Source organism: Chrysemys picta, chromosome 10 (assembly GCF_011386835.1).
Source record: "Chrysemys picta bellii isolate R12L10 chromosome 10, ASM1138683v2, whole genome shotgun sequence".
NCBI lineage: Eukaryota > Metazoa > Chordata > Testudines > Emydidae > Chrysemys > Chrysemys picta.
In genome coordinates, this window is record NC_088800.1 from 32,146,569 (window position 1) to 32,168,611 (window position 22,043).

Genomic DNA, 22,043 nt, shown 5'->3' on the forward strand with positions numbered 1-22,043 from the left:
ATTTTCTCCACTTCATCTCTAATAAATAACTTTTAATTAAAATTTATATTTGTGTAGCGGGGTGAGCACCCGCTCCAGCCCTGGAGGGGTTGGAAAAGCCCTGCCAAGGGCTGGGGCTGGGCAAGGGAGTAAAACCCTGGCTGACTGGGGAAGTGGCTGCAGCTGGGGCCACACCCCAAACCAAGCAACTGGGCCTTATAAGACCAGGGAAGCCAGAGGGAGGAGTCTCTCTTTGACTGGAGAGGGAGACAGGCCTGGCTACTGGGGAATTCACCTGGGAACCTAGAGTGAGGCAGGTCTGGGAAGCCCTAGGTCAGCAACTCCCGAGGCTGCAGGGCCTAGTCTTAGGCCCACCTAGGTATTGGGCTTGCAGGGGGGCAGCCTGAGGGTGGGTAAAGGCAGCTAGTCCAAACCCCTTTGCCTATGATGAGTGGCTGATACTGCAGTCTGCCCCAGTGAATGGAGGCTAGATGGAGACTGGGCAGTAGCCAAAACTGAGGTGACGTGGGGATAGTGGATGGGGAAACCCAGAGAAAGTGGGGTACTGCCAGGGGGGCAGCACCCAAGACAAGGGCACCGGGGTCCTGGGAGGGACACGGGGGCCAGAGGACAGGCAGATCACCGGCCTGCAGAGGGAGCTCCGGAGCTGGAACGAGCTAATTCCCAAGATGACCAGCAGGAGGCGCTGCAGGGGTGACTCTGCACTATTACAATTTGCCAATTTCATATTCAGGGCCGGGGTGGGGGAGGGGGGAAGATAAGTGCAGGAATAAGGCAGAAATTCAGCTCTTGACCTTCATATTCTTATGATGCTCTTATTTTTGCCATTCACTATTTAACAGTTCTAAAGGAATATGTACCACTGTAACAGAAAATACATGAGAACTAACAGAAGGCTGCCTTCACCCTATTTCACTATGACATATGACATCAGATAGATAACATTGCCTTCACTTTTCTATGATAGTGATTTTGAGTGAGCTCAAGGAGGTATAACAAGGTCTTATCTCATACTCCAGGGGGAATTCTGTGCCAAAAAAATAAAAATTATGTGCACAATATTTTAAAGTTCTGCAAATTTTATTGGTCAATAAATAAATGTGGCTCCAGCATGGCAGTGGGGAGCACAGGCCACTGGCTGCATTGAGGTGTGAGATCACCCTGAAGCTCCCACCTTCCCCTGTACAGGGACTCAGTAGTGAGGCTGCACCTGCCCCAGTGCAAGGGCTGGGCCTGCCCCAGAAACACCTTGGGGCCCTGCCCAGCTGTGCCAGACACACCAGGTGTGGCTGGGAAGGCTCAGCCTAACAGGATCCAAGTGTGGAGGGGCTTAGTGGGGGGGGATCCAGTTATGGAGCGAGAGGTTTCTGTGTGGGGCAATCTGGGTACAGGAGGCTCAGTGGGAGATCTGGATGCACAGGGGCTCGTTGGGGGGTTCTGGGTGCAGGGGCAATGGGGCTCTGCAGGGGATCCAGGTGATGGTGGTTGGGGCTCAGGATGGGGGGGCTAGGTGAGTGGAGATGGGGCATGACAGCTTTGTGTGTGTGTGGGCTTCATGGGGGGGGTCTGGGTGCAGCTGGCTGGGGCTCAGTGGGGTGGGGGTCTGGGTATGGGGGGCTTGTCAGAGGGGTCCAGGTGTAGGGGGAGGGGAGGGCTTGTTAGGATGAGGGTTTGATGGGCCTGCTTAACGGGGGAGCCCCAGCTACTGCCGAAGGAACACCGCATGCTTCATTGATAGCAAACTACATTTCTTTATTTATATTCAATTACCTCAGTTTACTGAATGTATCTGTGTACGTCTGCTCATCCCTGGCTAGTATGTTATTCCCCCCCCACCAATATTTTCATCTATTTATTCAATGAATGAATGAATGAATGAATGAATACACAAACATTTCTGTTACCTCAGTATAAAGCAGTGCATCCTCAGAGATGGTATCATAATCCTGAACACAACTCTTGGCTGCATTTTGTGCAAACTTCAAAAATTCTGCAATTTCACTGTTCAGAAATTCTTTCATTTGCTGTAACAAGAAAGAAGACACACACACACACACACACACAAAAGGTCCCATTTTGAAGATAGCAAGAAAAAACAAAAAACAAAAAATACCCTCCCCCATAATTTAAATGTAATTGTAAATGTAAACCATTATTATAAAGGATGGATTTACACATCTCATTGCATATTTACAAAGCATCCAGTAGGTTATTTAAATCCAACAAGAAGTGACATGTCTAGAAAGGCAATGTAGGTATCTCGGTGAAGAATTGAAGACATTATGGCCCAGATCTCACTAGGTATTCTACACTGGTAGATCCTTGTACATCTCCACTGAAGTCAACACAAAAGAAGCTTACAGGATTGGAGTCTATTTCCTTAAGAAAAGAAGTTTCTTCCCTGCAACAAATATTAGTTTAACCAAGGAGAGTGAAGCCTGGGCACTGTCAGAGCAAGTTGACAAGAGCCCTGTCTACCTTAGCACTTACACTGCTACTAACAATAGCACACTAGCCTTGTTGCTGAAAAAAATGGGTACTAATTTTTCTAATGTAGATATATCCATTGTCACAACATAAGAGAATGGAATTGCCATAAACAAGGAATCGCAGGACCATCAATGTAACAGAGCAATAGCCACAGCCAATGAATCAGTTAATGCCACTTACAGGACTCAAATTTTTGCTAAGAACTAAAAGAGTGAATATTTGCATTTCTATTCCAGTGAGTAGACTACTTGCTATGTCAAGCACTGAAGGTCAACATGAAGATCTCCAATGGTGTTAATGAGTGAGTCTTGTATTATGGGATACAGCCTAAAATATAATCAGCATATAGAATCATAGAAATGTGGGGTTGGAAGGAACCTCAAGAGGCAGGATCAAGAACACCTAGACCACTGCGGCAGTGTGTCTCTAACCTGAAAAACCTCCAATGATGAGCATTCAATGATGGGGATTCCACCTCCCTTAGAAGTGCTTAACTATCTTTATGGTTAGAATGTTTTTCCTGGTATCTAATCTAAATCTCCCTTGCTACAGATTAAACCCATCATTTCTTGTCCTACCTTCAGTGGACATGGAGAACAATTGATCACCATCCTCTTTATAACTGTCCTTAACATATTTGAAGACTTTTCAGGCCTGGAGCCAGGCTGGAGATCCTTCACGTCCTCCCCCCAACCCTCTGCCAGCATTGCTTTGCACGAGGTTCTGTAACTCCCTCAACCAACCAGATGCACCATCCACTCTCCTCCAGCTCTAGCAAGGAACTGATCTTGCTCTGGCCCTGCAGCTCTTCTTATATTAGATTGCTGGGCCCTGATTGGCTGCTTCTCACACAGCTGCTCTAAGCACCTTGAGGGACCTCTCTACTGTCCTTTTCTGGGGTGGGATGTGGTGGGGCCTCCAGACCTAATCCACCCATCACAGAAGGACGCAGCCATCATGATGTATCTAACTTCTAATACAGTTAAAACATTTGTCCATGACATTATGAAATTCTACATGTGTGTCCTCCGCTTACTACTTATTTTATGGTCAATTCATCACTTGAATTCCTCCTATAACTACCATCATAGCAACTGACTTAGGGACAGGAAAGCAGGAGGCATCAAGGCAACTATTAAACTATGTTTTTAGAGTAACATGACATCAACTATCCTAAAAAATTCTCAGTAAAAAAGCCTCAGTAAAATAACAATGTACATTTTTTAGTTACTTTAAAAAAAAATCAAATGTCATTGTTGGGGAGATAAAACATGTCGGAATTGGAAATGTTTAAGGACTTATAATTATTACAATCAAATTTTTATCTACAAATGACTTTTAGAAAATTTTCCTTGGATTATAACAGCAAGGAATATTAGGAGAAAAGACAATTTTTAACACTTACCAAATACTGGGAATATTCTCTTTGATGTTTTGCAATGAATTGGTAGGATACAGGGTTTTTTGAAAATTTAGTCATTAGATATAAATATGTTTTCTGCTCCTTCTCAGTTAGACTAGAGACATAAGGATAGGGGAATCTGGGCTCTGGAAAAGGATTATCATCAGCTGTGGGTTTAACTTCCTCCTCAGCTGGAGCTGCAGCCTGCGTGTCAAATGTTTTCGCATCTTCTACAGAGTTTACTGATGCCTCTACATTTTCTTCTTTATGTCTGAAAGAATAGTAGTAAGTGAAAAAACTTACAACTTACACTTTTCACATGAAGACTTGTATTTGAGAAAATTGATGCTGACGTCATGGAAGACTAAGATTTCCAATCATTGGGCAAAATACATCATAATTAAGGCTACATTTTATTCACGGGTACTTTTAGTAAAAGTCAACAAAAATTCATGGCCCCTGACCTGTCCATGATTGTTACTAAAAATACCAGTGAATAAAATTTTCAGGGGGAGGGTGCCCGGGAGTCCCACGGGTGCTGGGGGAGGAAGGCCTGGCTGCATGCAGGGGGAAGAAGGGACGGGCAACGGCACACAGCCCGAGACCCCCTCACTGGTGCTGGGGAGGAGGTGGGCAGCCAGCTGGTGCAGGCTCCCTATCTGGCTCCGCGCCTTCCCCACCAGCAGCAGCAGAGTTTGGGTGTGGGAGGGGGCAGGGGCGTGGGAGGGGGTGAGGCGGGCTCTGGGTGGCGCTTACCTGAGGGGACTCCAGGAACCATGGCCAATGAGAGCTGCACCCAGAGTCCACCTCACCCCGTCCCGTGCCCCAACCCCTTGTCCCCTCCCACACCCAAGCCCTGCTGCTGGGATGAGGGTGGGGGCGCGCTGGCCCAAGACTGCCCCAGGAGCGACCAGTGCACCTGACACTGCATCAACCTAATTTTATTGACTGAGACTCTATGCAGCGATAGCTTACACACTGCAACGGGACTTTTGTAGGGAAAAAAAATGCTGTTTTGGCAACAAAAAGCTTCCACCCTTGGGAGGGGAAAAGACAAAAGTCTCTCACTTTACTGTTGACCAACAGCCAGTGTAGACACCATGCCTTTTTCCCCCAATTTTACTGGCCTCCAGAAAGTGTCCCACAATTCCCATGCTGCTGCTCTGGTCAGTGGTTTGAACTCTGCTATCCTGTAGGCAACCCAGGGGTCCAGGAGAGCTGGCAGGGGTCCAGGAGAGCTGGCTGTATTTTAAAGAATCCTTATTGAGGTTGCAGGAACAAACCATCCCGATGTGTAGAAAGAATAGTAAATATGGCAGGCGACCACCTTGGCTAAACAGTGAAATCCTTGCTGATCTTAAACGCAAAAAAAGAGGCTTATAAGAAGTGGAAGATTGGACAAGTGACCAGGGAGGAGTATAAAAGTATTGCTCAGGCGTGCAGGAGTGAAATCAGGAAGGCCAAATCACACTTGGAGTTGCAGTTAGCAAGAGATGTTAAGAGTAACAAGAAGGGTTTCTTCAGGTATGTTAGCAACAAGAAGAAAATCAAGGAAAGTGTGGGCCCCTTACTGAATGAGGGAGGCAACCTAGTGACCGAGGATGTGGAAAAAGCTAATGTACTCAATGATTTTTTTGCCTCTGTCTTCACGCACAAAGTCAGCTCCCAGATTGCTGCACTGGGCAGTACAGCATGGGGAGAAGGTGACCAGCCCTCTGTGGAGAAAGAAGTGGTTCGGGACTATTTAGAAAAACTGGACGTGCACAAGTCCATGGGGCCGGATGCGCTGCATCCGAGGGTGCTAAAGGAGTTGGCGGGTGAGATTGCAGAGCCATTAGCCATTATTTTTGAAAACTCATGGCGATCGGGGGAGGTCCCAGATGACTGGAAAAAGGCTAATGTAGTGCCCATCTTTAAAAAAGGGAAGAAGGAGGATCCGGGGAACTACAGGCCAGTCAGCCTCACCTCAGTCCCTGGAAAAATTATGGAGCAGGTCCTCAAGGAATCAATTATGAAACATTTAGAGGAAAGGAAAGTGATCAGGAACAGTCAGCATGGATTCACGAAGGGGAAGTCGTGCCTGACTAACCTAATTGCCTTCTATGATGAGATAACTGGCTCTGTGGATGAGGGGAAAGCAGTGGATGTGTTATTTCTTGACTTTAGCAAAGCTTTTGATACTGTCTCCCACAGTATTCTTGCCACCAAGTTAAAGAAGTATGGGCTGGATGAATGGACTGTAAGGTGGATAGAAAGCTGGCTAGATCGTCGGGCTCAACGGGTAGTGATCAATGGCTCCATGTCTAGTTGGCAGCCGGTTTCAAGTGGAGTGCCCCAAGGGTCGGTCCTGGGGCCGGTTTTGTTTAATATCTTTATTAATGATCTGGAGGATGGTGTGGACTGCACTCTCAGCAAGTTTGCAGATGACACTAAACTAGGAGGCGTGGTAGATACACTAGAGGGTAGGGATCGGATACAGAGGGACCTAGACAAATTAGAGGATTGGGCAGAAAAAAACCTGATGAGGTTCAACAAGGACAAGTGCAGAGTCCTGCACTTAGGACGGAAGAATCCCATGTACTGCTACAGACTAGGGACCGAAAGGCTAGGTAGCAGTTCTGCTGAAAAGGACCTAGGGGTCACAGTGGACGAGAAGCTGGATATGAGTCAACAGTGTGCTCTTGTTGCCAAGAAGGCTAACGGCATTTTGGGCTGTATAAGTAGGGGCATTGCCAGCAGATCGAGGAACGTGATCGTTCCCCTTTATTCGACATTGGTGAGGCCTCATCTGGAATACTGTGTCCAGTTTTAGGCCCCACACTACAGGAAGGATGTGGAAAAATTGGAAAGAGTCCAGCGGAGGGCAACAAAAATGATTAGGGGTCTGGAGCACATGACTTATGAGGAGAGGCTGAGAGAACTGGGATTGTTTAGTCTCCAGAAGAGAAGAATGAGGGGGGATTTGATAGCAGCCTTCAACTACCTGAAGGGGGGTTCCAAAGAGGATGGAGCTCGGCTGTTCTCAGTGGTGGCAGATGACAGAACAAGGAGCAATGGTCTCAAGTTGCGGTGGGGGAGGTCCAGGTTGGATATCAGGAAAAACTATTTCACTAGGAGGGTGGTGAAACACTGGAATGCGTTACCTAGGGAGGTGGTGGAGTCTCCTTCCTTGGAGGTTTTTAAGGCCCGGCTTGACAAAGCCCTGGCTGGGATGATTTAGCTGGGAATTGGTCCTGCTTTGAGCAGGGGGTTGGACTAGATGACCTCTTGAGGTCCCTTCCAACTCTGATATTCTATGATTCTATGATTCTAACCCACCCCTCCCCGTTGCAAGCCCTGGGAATTTTAAATCTCATTTCTTGCTTGCTGGCTTCCCATGTGAGCTTTCCAGGTAAGCATGGCTGGCTATCGCACCAAACGCACTCCTCCTTGGATCACCGCTGAGCTCTTGGATCTGATCAGTATATGAGGAGTCTGTTCAGTCGCAGCTGCAACTGACCCATAGGAATCGGGACACATATGGGCAAATTTCTCGAGGCTTGTGCAAAAACGGCTATGATCGGGACACGCAGCAGTGCAGAGCGAAGATAAAGGAGCTGAGGCAGGCGTACCATAAGGCGCGGGAGGCAAACCATTGCTCCGGTGGTGCACCTAAGACCTGCCGCTTCTATAAGGAGCTGAATGCTATCTTCGGTGGTCACCTCATCTCCATTGCCGATAGCTAGGGTGACCAGACAGCAAGTGTGAAAAATCGGGACGGGGTGGGGGGTGGGGGTAAATAGGAGCCTATATAAGAAAAAGACCCCAAAAATAGGGACTGTCCCTATAAAATCTGGACACCTGGTCACCCTACCGATAGCCCCGTGGATACTTTGGATGCAGCAGAAAGAGGGGGTAAGCTAGAGGCTGAAATTCTGGATGAAGAAGTGAAGCTAGAAGAGGATGTGGAGCTCCCAGCAGGGTCTCCCGGTGGGGCAGGCAGCCAGGAACTTTTCTCCACTCCAGAAGTGCTCTATGTGGAGCAGGAAGCAGATGAGACGCTGGGTAAGCTGCTGTGGCTTGTGTAGGGAATCGAAAAGTGGGAGGCAGGTAGTGTTTTATGTGAGCTGGACACTGCCCTGTGTAGCTAATCTGCATGGCCAAGTAAGATGTTGATGGACATCGAGATCTGCAGCTTGATGAATCAGACCAGGGAACACAAAGAGTGTTGGGAAGCCAATGCAGCATTTGCTAGGCAAGCGACAGAGCAGATGATAAAAGTTATGGAGGATCAGACAAAGATGCTCAAGTCTTTGATACAGCTGCAGACTGAGCAGATCCGTGGACGACCTCCACTGCAGCACATGCACAGTTCTTTGCCAATCCCACCCCCCTCTATGCCCACACATTCCTTTTCACTTTACAGCACTCCTGAGTTTCCCCAGCACTCCACCCCCTCTCACAGCTTGCACAATGATAGATGGAGCTACACACAGTTGTGAGATTTTACCCTTTTTAACAATAAATAAAGGCTAAGGTATATAATGGTACAGAGTTTTTATTCTGTGTTCCACAAAAGCGTATAGCAATCAATTCACTCTCAGGAACAGGCTTCTAAAGCATTTTGTTGCATGGATCTTGAGGCCCAAAATTATACATGGATACACCAGGGAAGCAACTCCAAAGCAGACATGTGTTAGTGCCCCTCATTGTCAAAGTGATTCCTCAAAGCCTCTCTGATATTAATAGCAGCCCTCTGGACTCCTCCGACAGCCCTAGCATCTGGCTGTTCAAACGGTGCAGCCAAGCGCTCTGCCTCAGTGCTCCACACCTGAGCAAACATTTTACCCTTAGATTCACACAGATTATGCAAAGTGCAGCACGCGGCTATGACCACGGGAATATTATCCTCCGTAAGGTCTAGCCTGCCATTTAAACACCTCCAGCGAGCTTTCAAACGGCCAAAGGCACATTTGACTACTATGTGGCACATGCCAAGTCTGTTGTGAAAACGCTCCTTGCTGCTGTCCAGGTGCCCTGTGTAAAGTTTCATGAGCCAGGGCTGTAAGGGGTAAGTCGGGTCTCCCAGGATTACTATGGGCATTTCCACATCCCCCACTGTAATCTTGTGGTCTGGAAAGGAAGTCTCTGCCTGCAACTTTCTGTACAGGCCAATGCTCCTGAGGATGCGTGTGTCATGCACCTTTCCAGACCAGCATTTATGTCTGTGAAACCCCCCTGGTGATCCACAAGCGCCTGCGGCACCATGGAGAAGTATCCCTTCCTATTGATGTATTCAGAGGCAAGGTGGTCTGGCGGTAAAATTGGAATGTGTGTGCCGTCAATCGCCCTGCCACAGTTAGGGAAACCCATCACTGCAAAGCCATTCACTATTTCATGCACATTTCCCAGAGTCACAGTCCTCCGCAGCAGGATGTGATTTACTGCCCTGAACACTTGGATTAATACAGCCCCAACAGTGGACTTCCCCACTCCAAACTGATTTGCAACTGACCGGTAGCAGTCTGGATTCGCCATCTTCCACACAGTGATTGCAACACGCTTCTCTACTGAAAGGGCAGCTCTCATTCTGGTGTTCTTGCGCTGCAAGTCGGGGGCCAGCTCAGCACATAGCTCCATGAAGGTTGCTTTACGCATCCTAAAGTTCTGTACCAACTGGGTCATCATCCCACACCTGCATGACAATGCGATCCCACCAATCAGTGCTTGTTTCCCTATCCCAAAAGCAACGGTCTACCATATGCAGCTGCTCTGTGAATGCCAAAAGCACTGATAAGTTGCTGCTGTCCATATCACACTCGGGTGCCTGCGATTCATCCTCTCTCAGTAACTCTGTGAGTAACTCTGCTGCCTTGCGCAATGTCCTCACAACAGTGAACAGCGCATAGGAGAGAAGTGCAGGATCCATCCTCTCTCACTGCAGATGCTGGCGCACGCTGCAAAGACTAACAGTTGGAAAAACGGCACGAAAGGAAAGCCAGAAACGATTGGAGGGCTGGGACACAAAGCGGTGCATGATGGGACATTTTGCATGTCCTAGAATGCGCCGCGCTCCATTTCCGCCTTCCCACAACACCTAGTGACAGATGGTGTCACCAGGCACTGTGGGATACATACCCACAGTGCATTGCTCATTCTGTCAACAATGGTGCCCCAAATGTGGAAACAATCTGTTGACAGAGGGAGCAAATGTAAACTCGCTTTGGCGACTTTGCTTTTGTCGATTTTTTTCATGTTGACAGTTTCATCGACAAAACTTGCCAGTGAAGACAAACCCTATGTTGCTCCGGGAGGTGGTATTATTAAGTCGATATAGAGAGGCACTTATGCCAGCAGGACCCAAATTTAAGTGAAAACACTTCCACAGCTAGGTTGATGCAAGGCATAAGTAATTAACACCTATTTCAAAAGACCATTCAAATGGAAGTGGCTTGTTAAAACCTCTCTAGTCATAGGAGAAAAAAAAAAGCTGAGGGGATGGGGGATTAGTGGGCTATAGATTGGATTTATGGCTTATAACAGTGTCTCTATTCATTCCATGATTATTAGTTTCTAGAAACATTATGAATGTAAGCCCCCAGGTTCGTCTTTTAAGGTGTTGTGCAGGCTGCCTTTGAGGATGCAAACTGACAGATCAGATATAGAGTGATCACTCTGTGAAAAGCATTCACCCACAGGTGATATGTTTTTGTCTTTTATCCTTTTTCTGTGCGAGTTCATTCAAGAGCGTGGTGATTGTCTTGTTTCACCCATATAACTGTTATTGGGACATTTAGTGCACTGAATGAGATACACCACATATTATAGGCATATGTAGGACCCATAGATCTTGAAAGGTATGTTGTGAGAGGTGCTGATTATCTACAGTAGTGATACTCAGAACGAGGCTCAGGAGTTGCAAGTGGCTCTTTAATATGTCTCCTGTGGCTCTTTGCAGCAGATGATATTAAAACACTGATTATTAACCAATCAGGAGATTTTTATTATGTTATTAACCAATTGTAGAAGATGTCAGTCATGTTGCTGTGAGAATTATAGATATAATAGTGAATGAAACAATGAATTCACACTACTGTGGCTCTTTTGGGTAATACTGACCACTAATTTGGCTCCTGAACCAGAGAAATCTGAGTATCATTGGACACGTTTTGCATCTGTTGTTCTAGCAGGGTCTGACACCACTTTGATTGTTACTTATGTTTGTTAAGCTGCGTGTCAACAACTTATAATCAACTAGGCTTCACTTACTCCTGAAGCAAAGTTATGATAGTAAAAGAGAAGTACTCGACACTGAAGCCTCTTTTAAAATGGAAGACATATGATTTTAACAGCAGGGAAAGTCCAGACTGCAGAGAAGATTTTTCCCAAGAACGAAGCATGCTATTGAGAGCTCCATTTAGAATACTAAACAGTACTGGAATCAGTTACTAAAGCAAGATAACACTGGCTGGACACGAGAAGGAGGACAGGCATGGAGGAGGAAATGGTCCTAGCAACAGGAAGCAAGGTATGTAATAAGATTGGTTCTTAAAACAACTTCAGTATAAGAAAGCTTACTTAGCCCTTATGTATTTACAATACCTATGCTTAAAAATGAGCATATTTTAGGTTAACAAAATGAACATTAATTGCTGATTTTGGAAAAACATATTTTAGTGATTTATTTCAGCACTAAAAAATGTCACAAGAGCTATTCATACCTAACAGTACCACGTCTGCAACTCTAAATAATACTTCACAGCTGTCTCACTGAATATAAGAATATGTCCATCCTTGTGGCACAAACTGGCAAATTTAATTAAGCTGCAGCAGCGACAAGATGCTGACTCAGATTTGCCAATGTAGGAATGTCAAAAAATTCTAGCAGTTTAAATTGGCTACATTCAGCGCAGAATTAAATGGCAGCACTTCAAAATTATTTCACTGTGCAGTGCTGTCAAAATCTTCATCAGGGTGCATACCAAAATAATCCAACAGGGCCTTTCCATTCATATTTGCACTTATACTTTATTTAAGCTGACAGTGTAAAAATTTCCCCTTCACTTTATGCAATCCACCCTTTTCTCAGCTACAGCTTCAATGGGGAGGGAATAGAAGAGTGGCATCTCCGTTAAATATTATCAGGGGTCCCTATATGAGAGATTCACAAATTCCTGGAGTATCTGGAAAAGAACAGAATATTTCCCATTTGGAATGAGTTATTTCTCAAAGTCCAAACTCCCCTGATCACAGCAATTCTGTAAGTCTCATCTCTGTCTCATCCTCTAATACCTCTCCACACACTCCTTCCTCCACCCCACAGCACCAAATTTGTCTTGGTAGTCATTTTAATAAAATTTAAAATTGAATTTAGGCAAAAAAGAAATTAGGGAACCACCTGGCTCAAAAGACTGCTTACTGCATACAGAGTACCCTATATACTCGTTCATTAGCCCATTCATTTATAAGCTGACCCCACAAGATGGATAGGTAAAAATGGCAAAAGCTGTATGACCCTTTCATAAGCTGACCCTATATTCCAGGTGTTGGCAAACTTTGGCTCCCGGCCTGTCAGGGTAAGCCGCTAGTGGGCCTGGACATTTTGGTTACCTGGAGCATTCGCAGGCACGGAGCCCCACAGCTCCAGTGGCCACAGTTCTCCGTTCCCAGCCAATGGGAGCTGCGGGAAGTGGTGGCCAGCACATCCCTCAGACTGCGCTGCTTCCTGCAGCTCCCACTGGCCAGGAACAGCAAACCACAGCCAGTGGGAGCTGAGGGGCTCCGTGCCTGTGGACACTCCAGGTAAACAAAACGTCCTGACCTGCCAGTGGCTTACCCTGACGGGCCGGGAGCCAAAGTTTACCGACCCCGCTATATTTTAAAAACAGGCGTCACAAGAAACACTCAAAAGTTTTGCTAGAATTATTTTAATGTAATCTAATGAAAAACCTGTTATACTAATAACTGAACAAATACGTATTCACCTTCAAAATTACATTCAATGTTTTAAATATCCATTTACTGATTTTAAAGTCTCATATTGTTCTAAAGTTCTTATTTAAAAAGTCTTAAAATCCTTCAAAGTCCGAATAAATCTCCGATTCACCAAACAGTTAATTAAACTCTGCTTCAGTCACAGCTGTACTTGCTTTGTCATTATAGAGTTGGCAGTGTCATCTTCAGACTCCGATTCCTTCTCATCATCAGCCTCTGTTGTGTCATCATCAAATATGGCATCGTCTTCCGACCCATCAAATGCATTGCTGATACAGCATTTCTGAAATGATTTTTCTATCCTTCCTGAGGGAATGGACTCACACTCGTCCTTGACGCACTGGGCGTCCAGACTGATTTCAGGCTTCATAAGATTCCCGCCTTCTGTCAACTTCACCATGCCTGAGCACATCCATTCAGATCACATTTTGCATAGCCTGTCTTTAAAGGGTTTGTTCAGGTAGACCTCAAGCAGTTGTAGAACAGAAGTTAAGCCTCCAAGTATTCCAGCCAAAGTAGTTTTCATTTTTTTGGCCACATTTTTCACCTCATCCGTCTTGTATGCCCTGAACATGTCCCAAACGAGCATAGCAGGTTTCCTGAAAAGTGCTCCTGGTCTCTTATTCCACACTTTTTCCAGCCATTCAATAGTCCCACTTTCATCCATCCATCCCTTTTCGTGTGCACGTACAATGACATGAGCAGGAAATTTCATGTTTTTTGGCAAGGTTTTTCTTTTAAAAAAACAACAACAGGAGGGAGCTTTGATCTATTGGCCAAACATGATAAAACCATCATAAAATGGATTTTTTCATGGCCAGTGGTTTTAATTAAAACTGTTTTTTCCACCAACAATGGTTACTGTTCTGTTGCTCGAGAGATCGAATATCATCGGTGTTTCATCCATATTTCCTATTTGTGACAGCTCAAATGCATATTCTTTTCGATGTTTTATAATAAACCTTTGGAAAAATTTGATTTTTTCTTCTAGATCTCTTGGCAGCTTTTGCGCTATCTTTGTTCGCTGACAAAGACAGAGACCATGACAGTTCATGAAGCGAGTACACCAACCCGCTGACGCGACAAACATTGACAGCTTTACTGACTTGTATTTGTCATCTTTCGACATTTGCAGAGCATCCAAACGAATTCCAGTTCTAATGACAACATACCCATTTTGTCGACATTCAACAACCCAATCATTGAGCTCTATCTCCAGCTCAGGAAATGAAGCGCACCTAGTTGGACATTTTTTCTTGCTTCTTGGCATGTCTTGTTTTATTTTTTCGCCATTCCCTTACTTGCTTCTCATTGATACAGAAGTCACGAGCAGCTGCACAATTATTGTTTGCTTCTGCATATTCAACAAGTTTGAACGCTGCGTGATAAGCATACCATTTTCTTTTGATTTCCACCGTTGTTCATTTTAAATACTAGTATGAAAATCTTAGAAAATAATAATTTAGTTATAGATTTTGTAGGACTTTATATAGGAATGTCATCTGCTTTATCACTGTCAAATTATTATTGTTCTTTGTTTATTTCAAAGCAGCCCTGTAGATGCGGCGATAACAGGCTATTTAAATTTTATTACCGATTCCATCCATTATGCGCGTTATATTTTTAGATTGGCTTGAGACTTACGAGGCCCATTGGTAGAAATGCATGAAGAGATCAAATTACACAGTAGCAGACTGACACCAGTGCCATAGTACTATTGTTCATTGTATTTTTCCGATTGGCTTGTAAGGTGTAGCATTTTGTGAAATGCCTGGGTCAAAAGTCATGCAGATTTGCAGCACTGCTCTTTTAGCATTCATTTCAAGCCAATCTCGTCCACTAAACAAAGCCTTTGCAACTTTAAAAGGCTGCAGTATTGACATCAATAAATTATTTTACGATCAATATAAGTACGCGCAATAAAAATAATTATAATATAGTCCTGTAGTAGAACAATACTAGGAAAAGCAAACAGCTAATACTAGGAAAATTGAACTTTAGGATGCACATGTTTTTAAGTGCTTGGTTTACACGGACATGAAGAAAAATTGTATAATCGATATCCATACGTTTTATTTATATTAAAACTTCTTTTATCTCAATTATAACATAACGAATATACAATTTAAGTAAAAATAAAATTTTAGCACATTTTTAAAGAAGCGAATCCAGAACTGACGTTCCATCATCAGCGATCTCCAACAAGGGTTGGCAAACTTTAGCTCCCGGCCCGTCAGGACAAGTCGCTGGCAGGTCAGGACGTTTTGTTTACCTGGAGCGTCCGCAGGCATGGAGTCTTTCAACTCCCAGTGGCCTAGGTTTGCTGTTCCCAGCCAATGGGAACTGTGGGAAGCAGTGCAGGCTGAGGGACATGCTGGCCACCACTTTCTGCGGCTCCCATTGGCTGGGAACAGCGAACTGTGGCCACTGGGAGCTGAAGGGCTCTGTGCCTGCAAACACTCCAGGTAAACAAAACAACAGTGTATTAGATATTCAATTCAATAACTCAATAGTGCTTAAAATGATCAAATTTTGGTGTAGACCCATTGATAAGCCAACCCCCGCTCTTTGATGCTTCACTTTTTTACCAAAAACATCAGCTTATGAACGAGTATATATGGTATTTCATTGGCGGTCAGTGCTGAATTTCATCAAGGTCTTGGGAAATGCAAGTACTTCCTACAGGATGGTTCTATCTGCCTATTTGACAGATAGCATCAGTCCAAGTCCTATTGGGCAGAGCCACAGCACAATATAGTGACAGGTCAAGGATTGACTAGGACAACTATACTCCACAAAAGCCACTACAGGAAGGGAAACCTGATCTCAGGTCTTGACATATATATATGTAAATGAAGGAACTGATTTACAAACAGTTGGTTTAGTATCTATTGAGCTAAAATATTTAAACTATACATATTCCTGTAATTATTTGGTTTCTGAAACACATTCAGTTTTTAAAAAAAAAAATACATTACTTATCCTATACATTTTTTTTTTTAAAAAGTGTCAGAAGACAGAGAAATGGATTAAAAAGCAACATGTATACTCAGTTTACTGAAAAGAGGGCAGACTGTCACATTGCCTTAACGTACTAAACACCTCTCAAATCTGTGACCTCAAATCTGTATTCTGTTCATTTGGAATCCAGTGCTCTGACATATAGCATGAAAGCTCCCTTAAGCCTTACAAATGCTAGTCCTGCTTTCAACAAGTGTTAGCAAAATAACACCAAGAAATAAAAGTTGTGGCATTAACAGCATGTGTGCCAATATCATTGCTGCTTTTTATTGCAACCCATTTCCCATTTTTCTGCTAAATGTAGTTTGTTTAGCTAAGCTGCTCTTTAAGACAGTGACCTCGCCTTTAAAGCGCCGAGCATGCTGCTGGATCTATGTAAATAGGCATAAGAATGGCCATACTAGGTCAGACCTAAGGTCCATTTTGCCCAGTAGCCAATGCCAGGTGCCCCAGAGGAAATGAACAGAACAGGTAATCATCAAGTGATCCATCTCCTGTAGTCCATTCCCAGCTTCTGGCAAACAGAGGCTAGGGACACCATCCCTGCCCATCCTGGCTAATAGTCATTGATGGACCTATTCGCCATGAACTTATCTAGTTCTTTTCTGAACCCTGTTATAGTCTTGGCCTTCGCAACATCCTCCGGCAAAATACTTCCTTTTGTTTGTTTTAAACCTGCTGCCTATTAATTTCATTTGGTGATCCCTAGTTCTTGTGTTATGAGAAGGAGTAAATAACAACACTTCCTTATTTACTTTCTCCACACCAGTCATGATTTTATAGACCTCTATCATATCCCCTCTTAGTCATCTATTTTGCAAGCTGAAAAGTCCCAGTTTTATTAATCTCTCCTCATACAGCAGCCATTCCATACTCCTAATCATTCTTGTTGCCCTTTTCTTAACCTTCTCTAAGTCCAAAATATCTTTATTTATTTATTTATTTGAGATGGGGCGATCACATCTGCATGCAGTGTTCAAGATGTGGGCGTGTCATGGATTTATATAGAGGCAATAGGATATTTTCTGTCTTATTATCCCTTTCTTAATGATTCCCAACATTCTGTTGGCTTTTTTTATTGCCACTACACACTGAGTGGGTGTTTTCAGAGAACTATCCACAATAACTCCAAGATCTCTTTCTTAAGTGGTAACAGCTAATTTAGACCCCTATCATTTTATATGTATAGTTGGGATTATGTTTCCCAATGTTCATTACTTTGCATTTATCAACACTGAATTTCATCTGCCATTTTGTTGCCTACTCACCCAGTTTTGAGAGATCCTTTCGTAGCTCTTCATAGTCTGCTTGGGACTTAACTATCTTCAGTAGTTTTGTATCATCTGCAAATTTTGCCACTACACTGTTTACCCCTTTTTCCAGATAATTTATGAATATGTTGAATAGGACTGGTCCCAGTACAGATCCCTAGGGAACACCACTATTTATTTCTCTCCATTCGGAAAACTGACCATTTATTCCTACCCTTTGTTTCCTATCTTTTAACGAGTTACCAATCCATGAGAGGACATCCCCTCATGACAGCTTACTTTGCCGAAGAGCCTTTGGTGATGGACCTAGCCAAAGGCTTTCTGAAAATCTACGTACACTATATTCACTGAACCCCCGCTTGCCCACATGCTTGTTGACCCCCTCAAAGAATTATTTGAGACATGAATAGACAGAAGACAGAGAAATGGATTTAAAAGACATGAATAAATGGGATTCTAACTCAGACAACATCACCAGCCTTCTCCAAATGAGATAGAGAGTCAAGGAGTGGGACACAGCCAGCCTCACCAAATATGTTAGGCCACAGGAAGCAGGATCTTTGGAAGTTGCCAGTGAAAGGAGTTTTTCTTCTTTGGTATCAGTGAGGAAGCAGAGAATCAGACCACTACCCAAGGAGGTCTCCTGCTTTATGAGGTCCCAAGAAAGAGGGCAGAGACCAGTGCATATTTGTCAAACCAATGATTTCCTCACATATTGGGTAACAAAGTTTTTTTCTCCCCTTGCTGTTTTGTTTTTCAATTAAAATAAGAGGGGAAAAAAGCAGGTTTTGAAAGGAAGCAGACAGGCAACAGGGATAATACTCACAACAGCTGAAAGAAAATACATACTTGTTTGACAAAATCCACAGTTCAGAGATAGTTGGAGACAAGGAATATTTTTCATAAATGTCTCGTGAGAAAAATACTTCAACACCATTTTTTGGTGAAACATTCCTGTTTTTTAAAAAAAAAGAGACAACATGTACTTACAGTTAAATCACACAAAACACAACATTGACTATATGGTTACTGATGCCAACTTAAGGACAATATCTGAGTGACCAAACACTCAGAATTTGAAAAATGATTCTTTGAACCACTAAGAAATAAGGTATATAATACTGTGTGAAAAGGGGGAGAATGTTATCTATAATGTTCACACTCTCCTCCTCCTCCTTAGACAGATAAAGCTAACCCAATGTTTCATTTCAACATTAAAATGAACTTGTTCCTCACTATTCAAAAGAAAGTTTACAGATAGGATGGGGTAAATTTCTTGAGCAGGTCAGAGAAAATTTAGGGAGCCATAATTTGTTGGAATATTGTGATTCGAATCGAAACACTTCACAAAGTTGGATCAATTTTACTGGAATTCCATTTGGAAAATAATATGGAAAAAAAGTTTTGACAATGTTGAATCTTCCTACACTGTTGAATAGCCACTGGAAGCTGCAGTGCGGCAGCATGTCAGGGGGACCCAGTCCCCCCAACACACACACACTGGTGACAGTCATTGCTCTGGGCGCCCACAGTGTACATTTATAAAGTACTTTAGGATTCTTCTGAATAAAAGTAATGCAAATAATTATAATTTCTTCCTCTCTCCTCCACTACCTGCTAAATAACCATACTGCATCAAGGGTAATTACAATCCACCTACTTAAAATATGTCTGGTAATCTCGACCAGATAAGGTATTTTTTCAATTTTTGTCCTAAACTTCTTGTCCTACTGTGTAGCGTTGGTCTGACATATCAAACACATCCTATTTTTCATCTCAGTGGTGGTTGGTATTTCATTAGTGGGTGATTTCTTCATGAAACATAAAATTTGTCATTCTCTAAAATAAGCATTTGTAGGTATGAGCCTTGGTCTTGCAAAGGCTTATGATATGCTTACAGTCAAGCACTTGCACAACTCTTTGAGTATCAAAGCTGTAAAGCTTGTTAGGGAAAGAATCTCACTTTATTCATCTGCAAAAATCACTGCCACATCTATGAGCTGTATTAATAGATGACAATTTAAAACATTATATAAAATTACTATAGGTGCATTAGTATTGCAGCATTAGTTCAATTAACTGCTGACCAACCCCTTCCCTATGTGAAAGATGCAGGTGGAATGAAGGAGAGAAAGAAAGATACACCTCTACCTCGATAGAACACGGTCCTCGGGAGTCAAAAAATCTTACCGTGTTATAGGTGAAACTGCATTATATCAAACTTGTTTTGATCCGCCGGAGTGCACAGCCCCCACCCCGGAGCACTGCTTTACCGCGTTATATCCGAATTCATGTTATATCGGGTCACGTTATATTGGGATAGAGGTGTATTATTTTTAATATGTGACCCCAGATGTGTCCAGCACCTATCACAGATGAGGGATAATGTAGGTATTGCTTGAAGCAGAGCCTCTGAATTGACTAGCTCCCAGTCCCACCCCTTGCTAGATTGCACTGCTGTGTCCATGGACTCCCCTGCCCGAGATTTCCCACCACTGCTCCCGAGGGAGAGCGTTATACTACAGACAGGGTGCTGGCGTTTTGACTACTGCATTGCCTGCTCCGCATTGGCGATTTTCAGTTGTTAACAGTTTCATTTTTATTTGTAGGCGATCGCGGGGACAACAACGAGGCAGGCAGCTCCTACTGCAGGGCATCAAATTTAATTAGTTCTTACCCAGACCCTCGCTACACACCAGCGGGCCGGGGCTCGGAGCACGCGGTGGTTCCAGCGATCGCCTCTGCCCCGTCCACACCAGCGGGCCAAGTGCGGGGACCCCGAGCACCTGGGCAGCGGGAAAGGCGATGTGGAAGCAGCGAGCGGGGACTCTCCGAGGCTACAGCGAAGGCGCGTTGGTTACACGAGCTCAGCAGCAAGGGGATGGGCGATACCGGGTGGCTCGCGGAGGCTCTGAGCTACACGACCCCGCTACGGGGGAGACCCGACCTCAGCAGGGCCTGAGCCCCGGGGCAGAACTACACATACTCACCAGGTGAGCCGCTTCTCACCGGCCTCCATCTTGGCTGCGCTACTCCCGGCACCGGCAAACTGCCTCTTCCACGACCCCAGCCACCCCCTCCCTCAGTGCGCTATCCAATCAGCACAGCGCGGGCTCACGTGGGCGAGGCAGCCAACCAGAGCAGGAGCTCGAGCAGCAACTGCAGCTGCGTGAGCGGCCATCTTTGGTGTGGGCAGAGCGAGCGGCGCCTACATTGCAGGCCCGGGTAAACAATCCCACCCCCTTCGCTCAGGGACGCGGCGGGGGCGGGGATTCACGGGAGGGAGTTCCCTCCCCGAGCGGCAGAGCAGGGGCGTGGGGGCGGCTCTCAGGGGTTGCCTCCGGACCAAGCTTGCTGAGCAGCAGCGTGGCCATTGTGGGCTACTTTTTATTTAAAAGGTGCTTTGATCGCCAGCGAGTTGCAGGGCTTTGGGCTTGTTTTATTTGGAGGTTGCTTATTTGGGCTTTTTTGTACTCGGTGATTTCAAAGCACAGTTAGTTTAAAACGGGTGTACCCTGTGGGCGTGGGTTTGGGTCCCTGCACAGGCATGTACCCGTCCCCCCTCATAGAATCATAGAATATCAGGGTTGGAAGGGACCTCAGGAGGTCATCTAGTCCAACCCCCTGCTCAAAGCAGGACCAATCCCCAACTAAATCATCTCAGCCAGGGCTTTGTCAAGCTGGGCCTTAAAAACCTCCAAGGAAGGAGACTCCACCACTTCCCTTGGTGGAGTCTTCAGCAGCAGGTCCTTAAGTAGGGTTACCATACTTCAGCAAGCAAAAAAGAGGACGGGAGGAGTCCCGCCTAAGCCCCGCCCCCGTCCTGCCCTAGCCCCGCCCCTGCCCCACCCACTTTCCGCCCCCCCTCAGAACCCCCAACCCTCCCCCCCTGCTCCTTGTCCCCTGACTGTACTCTCCTGGGACCCCTGCCCTTAACTGCCCCCCAGGACTCCACCCCCTATTTATGTACAGGCGTGACTACCTGCCCTTTCCTGGTTACTATACGCGGCCAGTCCGCATCCACATCCAGTAGTTAAAATAAATAAATAAACTAATAATTTAAATTGGAATTTCATCCATTAATAAGTATTTATTATATAGTTAAAACCATTCTATTGAAGGGCAGATATTAAATAACACTAAATATATTAATGTTCAAAACAATATTAAAAATTTGAAAATTTAGAGCATGGAAACCAAAATAGCTAAAATTTAGTTTTGCCAAGATACACGGAATGGAAACTCCGGGATCTTTACCTGTCACTGAATATAGCCATCATACCAATAGTGGAATATAAAACAAGTCTACATATACTCTCCTTAACATTTTTACTTCTGTCCATTCCCAATAATTGTAACAAATCATTATTACCTTCACTCCACTTGCCACGCGCCCCAAGCACAAAACCAAAGAAGTGGATATTTTTACCTCCCGTTAAGTTTTTAATTTCTTCCTCTAACTCAAGATAATAAGCCACCTTCTCACTGTGGGCTTGTTCCAAACTTCCGGCATTATCCTCCCATCGCACTGTAACATCAACCACCACTGCTGTATCTCCTTTTATAAATATAATATCCGGCTTTCTTAACTCACCCTTACTATTTCTCAAATGGGGCTCTATCATTGCCTTCCACCCTAATTTACCAACCTTATCTACAACTGCAGACACTACTCTATTATGCCTTTTTATCCTAGCATTCTTAGTCTTATAACATTGTCCTGAGATATGGGGAACAGTCTCCCGCACTTTACCGCACCATCTACAAAGAGCATTCACACCTCCTCTTCCTCTTGCTAATGTCTCCCTAGTAGGATAAATATTTGCCCTAAGCTGCAATGCTGCGATATACGCTGACGATTTAACTTTACTAGAGTTTCTAAAAAT

At 44.5% G+C, this 22,043-nt stretch overlaps 1 protein-coding gene across 10 annotated transcripts in view; it reads right to left on the reverse strand.

Moving 5' to 3' along the window:
• Positions 1 to 20,415, reverse strand: part of ICE2 (interactor of little elongation complex ELL subunit 2) — a 56,556-nt gene extending 36,141 nt beyond the window's left edge. For 8 of the 10 annotated variants that reach the window (XR_010591056.1, XR_010591053.1, XR_010591054.1 and 5 more), the window contains exons 1-4: positions 20,148 to 20,415; positions 18,007 to 18,111; positions 3,896 to 4,163; positions 1,905 to 2,024 (exon numbers count right to left, since the gene is read on the reverse strand). Coding sequence is in view for 5 of the 10 variants with exons in the window: in XM_008164085.4 (XP_008162307.2) it covers positions 1,905 to 2,024; positions 3,896 to 4,163; positions 18,007 to 18,111; positions 20,148 to 20,176 (522 nt within the window). In the remaining 5 variants the exon portion in view is untranslated. The remainder of the gene's footprint in view (positions 1 to 1,904; positions 2,025 to 3,895; positions 4,164 to 18,006; positions 18,112 to 20,147) is intronic. The other 2 variants (XM_042853820.2, XM_008164086.4) reach the window with 2 other exon arrangements.
• Positions 20,416 to 22,043: the final 1,628 nt, after the last annotated feature.